General features: G+C 39.6%; 1 protein-coding gene across 1 annotated transcript; it reads left to right on the forward strand.

The window, feature by feature from the left end:
• Window positions 1-281: 281 nt before the first annotated feature.
• Window positions 282-15,045, forward strand: LOC114314842 (protein STRICTOSIDINE SYNTHASE-LIKE 3). The gene is made up of 4 exons (XM_028261347.2): window positions 282-808; window positions 10,980-11,255; window positions 12,676-12,843; window positions 14,444-15,045. Exons 1-4 carry the CDS (start codon window positions 480-482, stop codon window positions 14,841-14,843), a joined length of 1,173 nt encoding a protein of 390 aa, XP_028117148.2. The 5' UTR covers window positions 282-479; the 3' UTR covers window positions 14,844-15,045.
• Window positions 15,046-16,327: the final 1,282 nt, after the last annotated feature.

Genomic DNA, 16,327 nt, shown 5'->3' on the forward strand with positions numbered 1-16,327 from the left:
TGTAATAAAATTTTAAATATCAATAAATGAGATATAATTTTTAAAAAGTGAGAAAAGAAACTGTAATAAATATAAATTTCAAAAAGTGTCGGTGTAATTTACTCTAAAATGTTTTAATATATCATTAAAAATTAAAAAATGCTTAGAAACACTAAAAAGAGAGCACTAAAGAAGCACTAAAAATATGACAATAGACCCCGCATACTTTCTAATCCTTGTTAGTTTTTTTTATTAGTAATATATTTTTTAGTGATTTAAATCATTATTTTTAAAAATTAATTATCATACCAGATGTACATATTACACACCTCCCCCACGTTTACTACCTACCTATCCCCCTCCAACCAACGAAGGAGAAAAGCTACCCTTCTTCTACACACTCCTCTCAAAGAAGTCTTCTTCTTCTTCTTCTTCTTCTTCCTCCTCACTCTCGATAATAAACCCTTCCTTCTTCCCCGGAAAATTCAAAACTTCCGGCAATGAGGCCCGCTGGAATTCTCGCCGGACTCTTCCTCCTCCTCGCTCTCTACTGCGGAATCGACCCCTTCAAACACAGCGCAATCTCCGACTTCCCTGACTTCGAAACCTACAAGGTCGAAATGCCCGATTGGTCCGATGTTCCTGCGATGAAAGACTCCGAGAATCTGTTGCAGAAATCGGAAATTAAGTTTCTGAATCAGATTCAAGGTCCGGAAAGCATGGCGTTCGATCCGCAGGGCCATGGACCCTATACTGGTGTTGCTGATGGGAGGATTTTGTTCTGGAATGGCGATAAGTGGATCGATTTTGCGTATACTTCGCCTAATCGGTGAGTTTTGGTAATGGGTTTTTGATTCCTTCTTTGTTTTGATGTTCTTGTTGTTATGCTAAAAATTTTGTTTGATTATCTTCTTGTCTGGAACCTTTTTTTTTTGGCTATTGTTGTTGTTGTTTTTCTGCGAATTTTAGTTATTTTCGGCTTGATTATTTATTAGTTTCGAATGTTTTGCTGCAAATTTGCGTTGTTTTGGGTTTGATTATATGTTTGTTTCGAACGTTTCATTTTGGAGTGTGGATTCTCAAGTTGGAAACTTGAGAGAACAGTTTTGGGCTTTTGGTGCCCATTTTGGACCCGACTTGGGTAATTTCAACAGTTCACTTGGATTCATTGAATAGAATGTTTATGCATTTATATATTTTAAATCACATGTACACTATAAAAAGTGTAAATTACAAATAGACTCCTGAGGTGAGGTGAGGTGAGGTGAGGGTTGATTAAAATACGAATCATCTTGGTTTTGAAAATTATATTCCACTCCCGAGGTTTATAATTTTATAACAAATCGTCCATTTTATTAATAAATTATCAACTCAATTAATAGTTTTTAATGGTATTAGAAATATGTTTCAATTAATAATTTAGGTAATTTTATTATTGTATAGGAGAGCTGAGAGGGTGATTTATGATCCGGTGTTGGGCCGGGGTATCGACCGGGCAAGCTGAGGGCCCAGCAGTGCATTGGGGCGAGATGATCAACTGTTCACCCGGAGATGGGCTACCAGAACTTGGGCCGGGCAAGGTTTGGACGGTGTGCCGCCTCGGACCGTGCAGAAGTTGCTCGGTCGGGAAGTGACCGGTCAGACCAGGATGCTTGGTCCGAGGATGGTCGAAACCAGACAAACCGAGAGACCGGCGCTCGGAAAGGCGCGGTCAGCCGAGGTAGTTGATTGACCGGCGAGAAGGCCGATCAAAGTAAGCATCCGGGCTAGGCTCGGCCGGGATGCCGCTTAGCCCGGTCCACCGTTTGTTTATCCGGTTAGGCGCTTAAGGTATGAAGCATGGTACGACCGAGGTAGGGCATCTCGGCTGCCGAGCACCAGCTGTGCTGGCAGGCAGTTGAGAGCAGATGATGAATGGCATGGTTTATGCTGACAGATGGGATAGCAGAGCCACGTGTCAGGAGATGACAGGGAGTGGATATGGGGCTCAGAAGGTCTATAAGCATGTCTGCGCCCCCCATACGCGACGGACGAACACTCTGTAAGGAATTTCTTACACTCAAACACTCTCTCCCTTCTCTCTATTCCCTCTAAGGTGTGTGCTAATTTGACCGTCGGAGGGTGTTTCCGGCCACACACCGCCGGGTAGCTCACCGTTATTTGCTCGCAGGTGATCGGATATCGACGGAGCTCGGAAGGAAGGAATACGGGCACGCCGGAATATTTGCTCCCCGTACAATTGGCGCCGTCTGTGGGAAACTTGACAGACAAAACCTTGTCTTCCAGGTTCATCTGATCGCCGTCCATGGCGAACAACGACGAGTTTCCGTTGTCCGCCATCGACGGAGCCACCCCGGAGTATACCCGAAGGAGAGAGGGACCTCCTGCTGTCCACCCAATGGCTGACTTGGGAACGCCCACTAGCGGACAGTCAGGAGACGCGCGGGATAAGCGCGGAAGAAGTTATGGTCGTTCACGGAGTCCAGACGGTCACCGGCGGAGGAGAGACTCACACGCCAGACGTCTGGAAAATAAGTTGAGGGACCAAGACGCTGTCATCCGGCGAATGGCGGCGGAGATGGAGGATCTGAAACGGCATGTCAAAGGGAAAGGTGAAGCTAGAGTGGGCGACCACAGTGAGCGCACCCCATCCCGCCGTTCAGGCGGTCAGAGTCAGCGACGCATTCCATCCATTTCTATTACCAGAAGTTACCAGGTTGGTGATTCCGACGTGCATGCAGAGAAGTCTAGCGCGCAAGACAGCACCTACCGGCCCTCACGTCCGGTGACGACTTCGAGGTACTCTTACTCCGCTCATTCAGAGGATTTGCGGGCGGTCTTAAAGGAGCGGGTTCGTCGGCGCGAAGCTCAGAGGATACCGGCGTTCCAGCGGCTATCCTACGGGGTTCACGCCAGCAAGGAGGTCGGAATGCCTCCACCCCGCCAAGCAGCGCCACTCCTAGTGGATTCAGATTTGGCCAGGTTGAGTGCCACCCCTTTCTCCCTGGAAATAGAAACTACACCGCTTCCGGCAGGCTTCCACCAACCAAAGTTCGCGCTTTACGACGGGAAAACCGATCCTTACCTGCATGTGAGCCACTTCCGACAGGTTATGGCCGGACATAGGCGAAATGACGGACTTATGTGCCTGATCTTCCCGTCAAGTTTAGGCGAGCTGGGCTTGAAGTGGTTCGAGAGGTTGCCGGAAGGGAGCATACAACGATGGCATCAGTTGGCAGAAGCGTTTGTGACGCGCTTCAAAACCAACACAAAAACACCAAAGGAAGTCGATCATTTACTTAGTGTCAAGATGGAACCAAGCGACACACTGAAGGCATACAACTCGAGGTATTGGGAAACCTTCAACGAGATCTTGGATTGCCCGGTCAACCTTGCGATCACGCAATACAAGCGCGGTCTCCCGCTCGGACATAGGCTGAGGGATTCGCTTACAATGAACCAGCAGACATCCATGTGGCACCTAATGCAGCGCATCAATGAGCACATCCGAGTAGAGGATGATGCGGCGACGTCCACCGCGGAGACAACCTCGATGGCAACGAGCAAGTGGGCGACTGGGTTTTAAGGAAGGTCATGGGTAACGCACTAGTGCCGGGTGAAGGCAAGCTAGGGGCAAACTAGGAGGAGCCTTACAAGATAACCGGGCAAGGGGGCATACAACTTAGAAGATTTGGATGGCAAAGGCGTACCCCGGCCATGGAATGCGGCCTTATGTAATTTTTTGAGGGACTTGTTTCCCCTACACTTCTGAATGCAAATACTCTTTTTGTCAATGTAATAGAAGTGAATTACTTTTGCTGAAGAGCTTTGTTGTGTCCGAAATAATAGTGGATAAGGGGCCTACTCTTCTGTTCCAGCCGAGATGATTTACTCCGGTTGAAGAGTTGATGATTTGCTCAACTGCGAGGTTCCAGCCGAGATGTTTTACTCCAGCTGAAGAGTTGATGATTTGCTCAACTGCGAGGTTCCAGCCGAGATGTCTTACTCCGGCTGAAGAGTTGATGATTTGCTCAACTGCGAGGTTCCAGCCGAGATGATTTACTCCGGTTGAAGAGTTGATGACTTGCTCAACTGCGAGGTTCCAGCCGAGATGATTTACTCCGGCTGAAGAGTTGATGATTTGCTCAACTGCGAGGTTCCAGCCAAGATGTTTTATTCCGGCTGAAGAGTTGATGATTTGCTCAACTGCGAGGTTCCAGCCGAGATGTTTTACTCCGGCTGAAGAGTTGATGATTTGCTCAACTGCGAGGTTCCAGCCGAGATGTTTTACTCCGGCTGAAGAGTTGATGATTTGCTCAACTGCGAGGTTCCAGCCGAGATGTCTTACTCCGGCTGAAGAGTTGATGATTTGTTTAAATCCGAAGTTTCAGCCGAGCTGATGTTGCTCGCCAAGAAGCAAGTCGCGGAGCGGACCTAGCTCGCCGACCTTGGAAGTTCCTTGACCGAGCTGTTGTTGCTCGCCAAGAAGCAAGTCGCGGAGCGGACCTTGCTCGCTGACCTTGGAAGTTCCTTGCCGAGCTGTTTTTGCTCGCCAAGAAGGAAGTCGCGGAGCGGACCTTGCTCGCCTTCCTCGGAGTTCCTTGACCGAGCTGATGTTGCTCGCCAAGAAGCAAGTCGCGGAGCGGACCTTGCTCGCCGACCTTGGAAGTTCCTTGACCGAGCTGTTGTTGCTCGCCAAGAAGCAAGTCGCGGAGCGGACCTTGCTCGCCGACCTTGGAAGTTCCTTGACCGAGCTGATGTTGCTCGCCAAGAAGCAAGTCGCGGAGCGGACCTTGCTCGCCGACCTTGGAAGTTCCTTGACCGAGCTGTTGTTGCTCGCCAAGAAGCACGTCGCGGAGCGGACCTTGCTCGCCGACCTTGGAAGTTCTTTGCCGAGCTGTTGTTGCTCGCCAAGAAGCAAGTCGCGGAGCGGACCTTGCTCGCTGACCTTGGAAGTTCCTTGACCGAGCTGATGTTGCTCGCCAAGAAGGAAGTCGTGGAGCGGACCTTGCTCGCTTTCTTAGTACGGTCACATTCTTGCATATTGAGGACCGAGGAAGTATTACCCCGATCGGGATAGGTAATCCCAGTCACGCTTCAGCGGACGGAATTAAGGGGCAATTGAGAGGGTGATTTATGATCCGGTGTTGGGCCGGGGTATCGACCGGGCAAGCTGAGGGCCCAGCAGTGCATTGGGGCGAGATGATCAACTGTTCACCCGGAGATGGGCTACCAGAACTTGGGCCGGGCAAGGTTTGGACGGTGTGCCGCCTCGGACCGTGCAGAAGTTGCTCGGTCGGGAAGTGACCGGTCAGACCAGGATGCTTGGTCCGAGGATGGTCGAAACCAGACAAACCGAGAGACCGGCGCTCGGAAAGGCGCGGTCAGCCGAGGTAGTTGATTGACCGGCGAGAAGGCCGATCAAAGTAAGCATCCGGGCTAGGCTCGGCCGGGATGCCGCTTAGCCCGGTCCACCGTTTGTTTATCCGGTTAGGCGCTTAAGGTATGAAGCATGGTACGACCGAGGTAGGGCATCTCGGCTGCCGAGCACCAGCTGTGCTGGCAGGCAGTTGAGAGCAGATGATGAATGGCATGGTTTATGCTGACAGATGGGATAGCAGAGCCACGTGTCAGGAGATGACAGGGAGTGGATATGGGGCTCAGAAGGTCTATAAGCATGTCTGCGCCCCCCATACGCGACGGACGAACACTCTGTAAGGAATTTCTTACACTCAAACACTCTCTCCCTTCTCTCTATTCCCTCTAAGGTGTGTGCTAATTTGACCGTCGGAGGGTGTTTCCGGCCACACACCGCCGGGTAGCTCACCGTTATTTGCTCGCAGGTGATCGGATATCGACGGAGCTCGGAAGGAAGGAATACGGGCACGCCGGAATATTTGCTCCCCGTACAAGAGCAATTATGAATTTTATTTTTTTAGTTAATTCTATTAAATAAAAAATACTAACAAGGAGGTATTTGTAATTTTTCAAATCACGGAGGCAATTTGTACTTTAAGCAAATCTTAGGTGGTGTATTTGTAATTTACCCTTATAAAAAATAGTCGATTGTTCTTAAAATTATATTTATCTAACAACTATTAAAAAAATAACAGTTGAGATCACCCAGATCGGCTTCAAAATAGGCCCCCAACCCCTTTGGTTTTCTTCTTGTTCTTCTTTCTCAAGTTATTGCTGAAAGTTTGTACTGCTTACCCGCAGGATTGATAAATTGATGGGGTATGGATACCATCACAAGTGTTTTTATTTTTTTATTTTTTATCTATGAAAAATAGATACAATCATGCTTTGTACTTTTTAACGTATGAACTTCAATTTGTGCATCATGAAGCTCTTGGTAAAGCTGTTAGTTCAGATTGTTTTTTAAATAATATGAGGAAGGGATTTTACAATATGATGAAGGAAGAGATATGATAGGGAAAATGGGAAAATGTTAGTTAGTTCCATAATACCACGGGTGTTATGGCTGGCATGGTGTTTCTGGAAAATGAGGAACTGCAAAACATAGTTAGTGTCTCCGAACTACCGAAGAAATGTGGGTCAGCATTGTTCTATACATAAAATTTCCTGCTACATTATTGGTTGGTTGTACTATGTGGATAATGGCCCCATGATACTCCAAAACTACCTAATAATTACTTGGAGAAATATGTGATGAGGCTGCAAAATCAGAGAGCACCATTTTATTCTTCACAAAAAAAAAAAAATAATAATAAATAAATATTTTAAAAATCATAGAGCACCTTTTTATTCATGATCATATACAGCTTCTAATTTGTGGCATTTATTTCTCTTTATATTCAGTATCTAGTAGGTTTTGTCTTACTTGCCTTGACCTGGAATTGTTTGAAGTAGAGTCCTATGTCTTTTGCTTTGAGATTGGAAATAAATGAATATAAGAATATTATGACCAGTGGAGATTTCAGTCAAAAATAAAAAGGGGAATTACCATTCAGGGTTTGTTTTAAAAAATTATTATACATTAGTGAAAAAGCTTATAATTGTAATTATTAATTAATATTTATAATGTTTACCACTTTTTTTTAATTATTTTTTCTTTCCACCACTAATCTGTTATTTGCCCAAAATAAAAAATGGTTTCTTATTTATTTATTTTTTTGGTCGATGGAGGTTCACAGTTATGGTTCCTCCTTTATTGATGTCAATGACAATCTTGAATTTACACTTTGTGCTTTACTTCTTTTTTTATTTTTTATTTTTATATTTTCACATATACATGGGATTTTTAACCAAAAATAATATATCACCCTGTTTGATTTTCAGTATTCAAAAACAGTTTTCTGAGTTTTCAATTCGTATTTTTTTTTATATTTTTAATATTTTTTAAATTATTCTAATCATTTTTTTAAAAAATTTTTAGATTGACCTAATCTTAATATGCTTAAAAACTAAAAAATTCATTGAATACAAAAAATATGAAAATATATTGAATTTTTTTTGATTTTTTGTATTTAGTGATTTTTTTTAAGTTTTTTTTTTTTTCCCCACAAATATTATACTTTTTAAGTGTATTTAGGTTAGGTGTATCTAAAAAATAAAAAAAAAATTGCGTAAAATATTAAAAAAAATCATTAAAAAAAAAAAAATACAGAAAATAAAAAACTCAATCTTCTGGAACCAAAAATGGTGATTATTTTGTTTTACAAAGAATAACCATTGTTGCCAATATCTTGCATGGAAATGCCTGCTGGGGATGTAGAGAGAGAGAGGTCTCCCTTCCTTGGTTGGCTCAGTGGCGATCAGGTAGGATAAGACCCTCTGTTAATTTTCCACCAAATGGCTGCAGTTGTCACATGACGACTCCCAACTAACTGGAAGACAAAGAGTTTCAAATTTTGCTACAAGTATTAATTTGATAATTGTGCCATTCCTGATTATTTTTAGGGTGAACTTTGATGTAATTTTAGTGATGTAGATTTGATGAATTCTTGTTGGTTTGGCACTGCAATGGAAATGCAATCACTTGATCCAAGTTATTTATACCAAATCATAGGATCCTGAAGGGCTTTGAGAATAAATGTTTAAATGCCTAACTTGTTCCCACCATTACTCACTTCTAAGTTCTAAACCCGGTACCTTTTTTTTTGTTTCTTTATTTTGTTTGCAATTGTTAGTAGCTGAATGTTTGTATAAAGATACTTTCCGTAGTAATGTATACTGAATCCTCTGATACAAGTTATTTATGCTAATTGAAATTGACCATGCACAGAATTTAAGGAAAGCACCTTTGAATAATAAATTTACATGAAATTGAGTGAAACCAAAGGCAATAAGATGCTAAGGATTGAAGACTTTTGGAATATGCGGTGGCTTATCGGACTACATCCTAGGAGGCGTCGGTGAATATGGCTGCGATGTATCTTGATGGTTCAACCAAGTTCTGGTGGCGGACCAAAAGACATAAAGAACATAGAGCGTGAAGTGCAATTAGATCCATTTTGGGGATGAGTTTCAGGCAAAATGTTGGGTTCCTTCCCCGTTGTGGTCTGCCATGTTGATGAGCCTGAGGCAAACAAGCCCCATATGCTAGTATGTCAAGGCCGTGTTTACTGTTTATGTCTCTTGCATGACCACTTGATGAAATGTGGAAGGAAGTAGGGAAGGATTCCTCTTTGGCTAATAGGTACTTTAACTGGTATTCCTATGATCGGTTCAATAGGTCTTTTCTTATACGGTTCATATTCCGGATTGGGTTCATCCTGGTAGTAATCGAATGAATTGGGTTGTGCCTATTCGGAATGAAATGACAAAAGAACCGGGCTCGTAGTTCTCCCTAGACATTTTTTTTTTTAAGATGGAAGAGGACCAGCTCCTCAATTCCATGAAAAGGCTCCAACCTGCACCAAACTGTTCAAGATATAGGGGCAGCAGAGACAGCTAGCTTGCTAGATTGAAAGTACATTGCCAGGGAGATAAATTTTTGGAAAATTGGTATTATATTTAATAAAAATTTAAAGAAGGGTAATGTGGGGAACTGATAATTGAACTTTTTGAATTTTGAATTTTACATGTGTCACTTAGCGATAACTTAGCTTAGGCATTTTAACATGCCTGATTAGAATGTTTGACAGGCAATTTGTTGACAGAAAATGAAGCAAGAAAGTTTAATTACTGAGTTATTTGACACGCCAAATGTAATAGAGTGAGTTAGTTGATTTCTTATTTGAAGCCTAAATAGCTCCCAGAGGCGATCAGCAAATGAAAATGGGGGGGGGGGGGGGGGGGTGGGGGGGGGGGGGGGGGTGGGGGGTGTGGGTGTGTTAGTGATTGGATGGATGAGTGTTTCTGTGTATGCATATGGAGGAAGAGGTAGAGGTATGGGTCATAACATGCTATCATGTCTTGGAAGAACATATGTGATCTTAGCAAGAATGAATGAAAGACAATGCTCCAGGGATCCCATAGTTTCTTTATCCATGTTGCAAATGGGAGAGAGAATGAGAGAGATGTATGGGCAGCATAAATTGCCTCCATCTGTTAGTTTAAAAAAAAAAAATTTGTTTTGCCTAAGAGCTACTGGTTAGAGCAAGTCTAGTTATTTCCATCCCAAGTATTCAGATGTTTATTTGTATTTTTTTAAGGAAAGCTTTGATTTGGTACGGCTTTTTGAGCTTTTGAAACTGTCATTCTTTTGTTATGTCTTTCAGATTGAGTTATAAATGTCTTTCCAAGATCTCAGCTTGTTTTTCACTTTTGGTCCCCACATATCTTAAAGGTTTCATTAAAGCAAATGAACTTTGAAATTTTTGTGATTGTTTAATAGTCAGAACAAAATACGTGCATGTTGCATAGTTTTCAAGCCATGATTAATAGTTTTGTTGTTTCTCCTGAACTTCTATGGATTTCAGGTATTAAAAAAAAATTGATTATTACTTGGATAAGTCCTCCAAGAAACTTATAAGATATGAGTTCCTCCTCAATTAGGTGGCTATTTATTGACAAGATCCTTAAAGAATCCTCTGTTGCAGTTAATTGACATTGTATTCTGTTTAATTGGACTAAAACTATTTTTGCCTTTTTTGGTTTGCGAGGAAAAAGAAAGAATATATACTCAATATGATTTAAACATTTAAAAGAGAAAACAGAAGTGCCTTCTTTCTCGGGGAAAAAAACATTAAAAGGTAGTTTATGTAATATTATTCTCCAAATATCACTCGATTTTATCCACATGCAAACTGAAGAAATTTTCTCCCCTCTGCCTCTTCCCCTCCATGGAAAGTCAGTTTAAAAGATATGCAAATAAAGGAATGCCATTATTTTCTGATCAGTTGGACCTGTGGTTTTCTCTATGGCAGAGAGACTTACCCTTACTACAAGATTTTTTTGTTTGAAAAATTATATTAAGGAATAATATACTAGCATGTGTCTACAATTTGCTGGTTAGCTATGAGCATGATCCGATACTCTTTTCGTTCTAACTAGTGGTAAGTTGCTTCATTAATAGGCCAGTAGAATTTATTGTTTGGCTGGTGTGCAATTAATGAAATTTGTTAAACAAGTCATTTGGGTTTGGCAAACTCTTTTTTAGCACTTTTTTATTGATTTTTTTTTGACTTTGGTGAACTCTTTTTTGAAGTTTTGGTCATTTTTTTTTAGGTCTTTCTGGACTAGAAGGTCCTTAGTTTTTTTTTTTTTTTTTTTAATGAAACAAATTTGGAAAAAAAAAAATGATATTTTTTTTAACCTTTTTTTTTTGTGTTCTTGTCATTGTCACCTATATAAGTGGTTTCCAAATGAGGGTGTTAGCATTTTTGTCTAAAATAGTTAAAAAATTGCTATATAAGCGGTTGACAAACACCTTCCAAGAGAGAAACTTCTTCTGGTTCACTGTTCTTGCTTATTTTTCATTTAGGAAAAGCTTTCAGTCTGCTGTGTTCTTGTTAAATTCTCGAAGATATTCTTTTTATGATGCTTTGTCTGAAATTTAATCCCTTTTTAACCATATATGATTTGGGATTCAGGTCATCACTATGTGACCCAAAGCCATCGCCTTCGAGCTACCTGAAGAACGAGCACATATGTGGCAGGCCTTTGGGGCTTCGATTTGACAAGAAAACAGGTGATTTGTATATTGCGGATGCATATTTTGGGCTGATGAAGGTTGGGCCTGAGGGTGGACTGGCAACATCACTAACAAATGAGGTGGAAGGAATGCCACTGAGGTTCACTAATGATCTGGACATAGATGACGAAGGAAATATTTATTTCACGGACAGCAGCACCAAATACCAAAGGCGGTAGGTTTTTAATTCTATTCTGTTTTCAAATGCCGGCAATGTATGTGTTAAAGTTGCTGCTTGAAGTCATTGAATTTGTGAGCAAAGCCCTACTAAGTGATTGGCCAATATTCACAATTCTATGGTGGGTACACCCCTGATGATTGTGCATAACTTTTTAAGTTCAGCTAAAGAAGGCACATGTTTTTTTGAACTTCTTTTGTCTTTCGTGATTTTTTTTTTTATAGATTTGTGTCAAAAAAATTTACAATTCAGGTCTGTCTAGTCTAGAAGGATCTAAAAAGTAAAAGAAATTTGAAAAACCCAAAAAAATTCCAACTTTTTATGCTTTTTTTTCATCTTTAGTGGACTTTTTTTTTTTCAAAAGGTTATTTTTATTTTGCACTTTCCAAGTCGGTCTAGTGAAGTATAACCTAAAAGTGTAGAATTGTTTTGAAATTTTTTTAAAAATGTTCACTAGTGATGAAAAAAAAAAAAAAAAACTAACAAAAAAGTTGCTAAAAAAGCACTTGCCAAATGCTGTAAACAGAAGTTGAAATTTGGTTTCATGCATCAGGTATGGTGAAAGCAGGAGGCACATGTTTGTGGTGTTTTTATTCTGAACTAAGAAATTAAGTGAGGAAATTATCCTGAATGAATTTATAATGGCAATCACGCTTCTTTCTTTTTTATATTTAGGCTTGGTTTGGCATGTTTGAAAAAAGTCAAAAAGTCACTATCCTATTTAAGTCACATCATCTTATTTAAGTCACACCACCTCTCTAACCCATCACTTCAAACTCAATCCAAACCCAACCCATATTTCATAAAAAGTCAAAAAGTACACTTATTTACATCATCTCAAACAACCCCTTAGTTTCTTTGAAAGGAAAAATAAATAAGTAGATGCACTTACATTGTTGTTACTCAATTCATTATTGAAAAGATAAATTCTTTATCAGAATTACTACTAGATCTCTGATCAGATTCCCTTTATTACTAGCTTAAACCTTTTCACGTTATTTAACTTATTATAATTAATTGGTCTAGAAACCCTTCAACTTGATACCTGCAAGTTGTTGAGAGCAGCCCCTTTAAGCCAGGTCTTAGGCCCTGTTTGGTGCAGCTTATAGATTTTGTTTTTTTTTTTGGAAATCTATTCTAGTGTTTGGTGTAGCTTCTACTGACAGCTTATTAGGAAGCAATCACTAAAGTAAGCTGGAAAAAAGCTTGTTATTGAGAAGCAAGGAAATGTGTGCTTTTAGCTTCTACTTTCTAATTATTAATTTATCAGCTTTCAACTTGCAAGAAGTTCCACCAAACAACCTCCTATTATGTTATGGGGAACTTAACTGCACTTGGATGCTGTTTCTTTGTTGTGAATAGCTGTGTTTTGATCATTATCCTAGACTCCTAGTTCTTTTATGGTATTTGTTTTCAGGAACTTCATGCAGTTGGTTTTCTCTGCGGAAGATAGCGGGAAAGTTCTGAAATACAATCCCAATGCCAAGGAAACCACCGTCCTTGTTCGGAATCTCCAATTCCCTAATGGTGTGTCCCTAAGTAAGGATGGTTCATTTTTTGTATTCTGTGAAGGGTCTGTTGGCAGGTAAATCTGTTCACTTATTGAAATTTTGCATGGGCATGACTCATAACATGGTAGTCCTCACATGTTAGCATAATCGGCCACATATATAACTAAGACCTGCATGAGAATCACCCTGATTGGGGGAAGAACAACTGTTGACATTGCTGTGGTACAGATGTTGCGCCCATTACATGTCCAATTTTTTGTGTGATAGAAATGTAGCTACCAATTAACTCTGTTGAGTGCTTTCCATATGTTTCGTGTTCTGTTGTGCATATATGATATATATATATATATATATATTTTGTTGATCTCCTTTTGTATCAGTTAATTGTATGACTTGTGTGTTGATATTGATGACTTGTGTGTTGTGATCATGAAGGATTTTGTTGCCCTTGAACACTACCAAGCAACCAGCATCTCGTACTAAAATGAAAAATAAGTGTTTTGTAAAAAAGAAATGACAAATAGGTGTTATATTGTGGGGAGATGCTATAATGTGCACCCCCAAAAGAGTGCATATGGGATTATCAAACTCAAAACAAGTATTTATGTCACAATATGGGAGAAATCTACAATGTGGTAAAGTTATGAATAGTGAATTTATGTTGTGCACTATAAAGTAATGAATGGTGAAATTATGACACTTCGTGATTTTTGTTATGACATTTTTGTGGTGAGAAAAAAAATTATAACATTTTAATTTTGTGAAAAAATTACAAAGTGCATGCCATATGCACTCTTTTGGGGGTGCACATTATAGCCTCTCCCGTAGAGGCATCTTCTCCCGTTTTGTGGCATAAATACTTGTTTCAAATTTGATGATTATAGAGACAGATTATATAATGTAGTACATCATTAACCAAGGAAGTAGAGGCATAGGTGTCAAAAACCCCGGTTTTTGACTAAATTACTTGCAGGCACTTGTGAATTTCTACGGCGTTCATTATGAATCTGGGCTTGTGAAATTTCAATTTGACAATGGGAATTATGTCAATAATATTTTACATGTTGTCTTCTATTCTTTTTTTTTTTTTTTCCTGATTGAAAAATATTGGTAACCTTATATTTCTTAAACCACTGACCATGATAAAATAGTTTTCTTTTGTGTCTTCTAAAACACAAATTGTTGAGTTCTTGTGATAGAATCTCAAAGTTGACAGTCAGTGGGTTTGATTTCTTTAAGTCATATAGAGTTTTGTGAGATTTGAACTAAGACACTTGCCTCCTCTAAGACATAGGTACAAAATGATGTGGCCAGGTATAAATACATGAATTGGGCTGATTTTGTTAAATATCTTCCTTGAAAAGCAATACATAATTCTTACTTTGTGACACAATCTTCAATGAGATATGAAAATTTTCACTCAATTGGCTATTTCCAGTTTTCTCATGTGATCTTCACTATTTGTTTGTTCTCCCTAATATGAAATTTTATTGGATGTCTAATTATTATAAGATAATTACTTTAGAAGTACATTAAATTGTTATAATATAATGTATTCAAAGTCCACATTTTAAAGCATATGATGTTACTCATTCCGGTGCAATTTATGTTCCAGGTACCGTAGCTTTGCTATTGTCATTTACCTTCAATTTTTCTTGGTTTTTGGTGATGTAGATTACGTAAGTATTGGTTGAAAGGCAAGAAAGCAGGGACCTCAGAAGTTATGGCTGTCCTACCTGGATTTCCGGACAACGTCCGAACAAACGACAAAGGTGAATTTTGGGTAGCAGTCCACTGTCGCCGCACCTACTACACTTACCTATGCGCTTTATACCCAAAAGTACGGAAATTCTTGCTAAAACTGCCGATCCCGGCAAAGATTCAATACCACCTTCACACAGGCGGGAAGCTCCACGCCGTAGCTGTGAAGTACAGCCCAGAGGGTGAGCTAATACAGATATTGGAGGACAGTGAAGGCAAGGTTGTTAAAGCAATTAGCGAAGTGGAAGAGAAGGACGGGAAGCTGTGGATGGGAAGTGTTTTGATGCCTTTTGTCGCGGTTTACAAATTATAATGAGGGTACGGAACCTCCTTGTTATTTGTTTTTTTTTCGATGGTACTGTTGCTCATTTTGATTTTGGAGGTTTCTTCTCCTCTTATGTGCTTTTCGGCTTAGGTAGTCTCTTTTTAGGGCTGGGATTTGAATCTTTTACCTATAGATGTTGTAAGTCTTGGTTTATCCTGATTAGGGCTGCAAACGAGCCGAGTTGAGCCGAGCTTTAGTGTGTTTGGGCTTATTTATTAAGATTTTAACGAGCTCGAGCTCGAGCTGAATAAAAATTTAACGAACCGAGCTTGAGCCGAGTTAGCTTAGGTTCGACTCGAGTTCGAGCCTGTTCACAAATCTTAACGAGCAAAAAAATTTATAAATTCATTCTTGCATGTGAGACTACAGTTACAATTAAAATTTTGATTATACAATTATAAATACAATATATATAAACATACTAAAAAAAAGTTAATATTTTACTAAAATAATAATATCTACTACCACTATTATATAAATATACTATGTATAGTTAAGTATTATTTACATATATATTTTTTAAATATATAAATAGCATATTTCTCTTATTTTTTATACATAATTTTATATTATTTAATATATAAATAATAAATATTAAACGAGCCAGCTAACGAGTCGAGCTTACGAGCCGAGTTTTAGACTGTTTGGGCTTGTTTATTAAAAATTTAATGAGCTCGAGCTCGAACGGCAAAAAAAATTAATGAACCGAGTTCGAACGAGCTCTTACCGAGCCGAGCTCGAGCTTGTTCATGAACGGCTCTGTTCATTTGCAGTCCTAATCCTGATATCGTGACTTTTTTAATGCATCTAGGCCATGTTTGTTTGGACGGACATGTGCTTGGGATTGGACTAATAGTTCAGTAAAATTATTAATCCGATGTTTGGTTACAAAATTGAAGTACGGAGTAACAATTCATTCGGATATGGTATCTCACATATGATGACTATTCAATCCCACATAAGGGGTGATATATAAATTGGGGGACTAAGGCCTGGTATGACAATCGAACTTTTTAGTCAAAAAATCAAAAAGTTACTAAGGCCTCGTTTGGCAAGAGGCTATTTTAGCCAATTAGCCAAAAAGTTACTAAATTAGCCAAAAAGCCAACAACCCATACCAAAAAATCAAAGATTCTCTTTTCTCTCTACTTTTTGCACATCTTTTCATAATTAGCCAAAAAGTCATCCCAAACATACAAGTTTTTTTTACCTACCTTTTTAACCAAATAGCAAAAAAGTTACCAAATTAGCCTGTTCCCAAACGAGGCCTAAATTAGTCAAAAAGTCAACAATTCATACCAAAAAGTCAAATATTTTCTTTTCTCTCTATTTTTTGCACATTTTTTCGTAAAAAGCTAAAAAGTCATCCCAAACATACTAGTTTTTTTTAACTCATATTTTAGCCAAATAGCCAAAAGTTACTAAATTAGCTTGTTCCCAAACGAGACCTAAGTTAAAGTCTGGACTAACTT

This window comes from Camellia sinensis, unplaced genomic scaffold (assembly GCF_055761805.1).
Source record: "Camellia sinensis isolate YWXY unplaced genomic scaffold, ASM5576180v1 Unanchor1, whole genome shotgun sequence".
Classification (NCBI taxonomy): domain Eukaryota; kingdom Viridiplantae; phylum Streptophyta; class Magnoliopsida; order Ericales; family Theaceae; genus Camellia; species Camellia sinensis.

Coding starts and splice junctions, on each gene's coding strand:
- LOC114314842 (XM_028261347.2), top strand. CDS start 480: ATGAGGCCCGCTGGAATTCTCGCCGGACTCTTCCTCCTCCTCGCTCTC. Junction 809..10,979: donor GCGTATACTTCGCCTAATCG/GTGAGTTTTGGT, acceptor TTTGGGATTCAG/GTCATCACTATGTGACCCAA. Junction 12,844..14,443: donor TGTGAAGGGTCTGTTGGCAG/GTAAATCTGTTC, acceptor TTGGTGATGTAG/ATTACGTAAGTATTGGTTGA.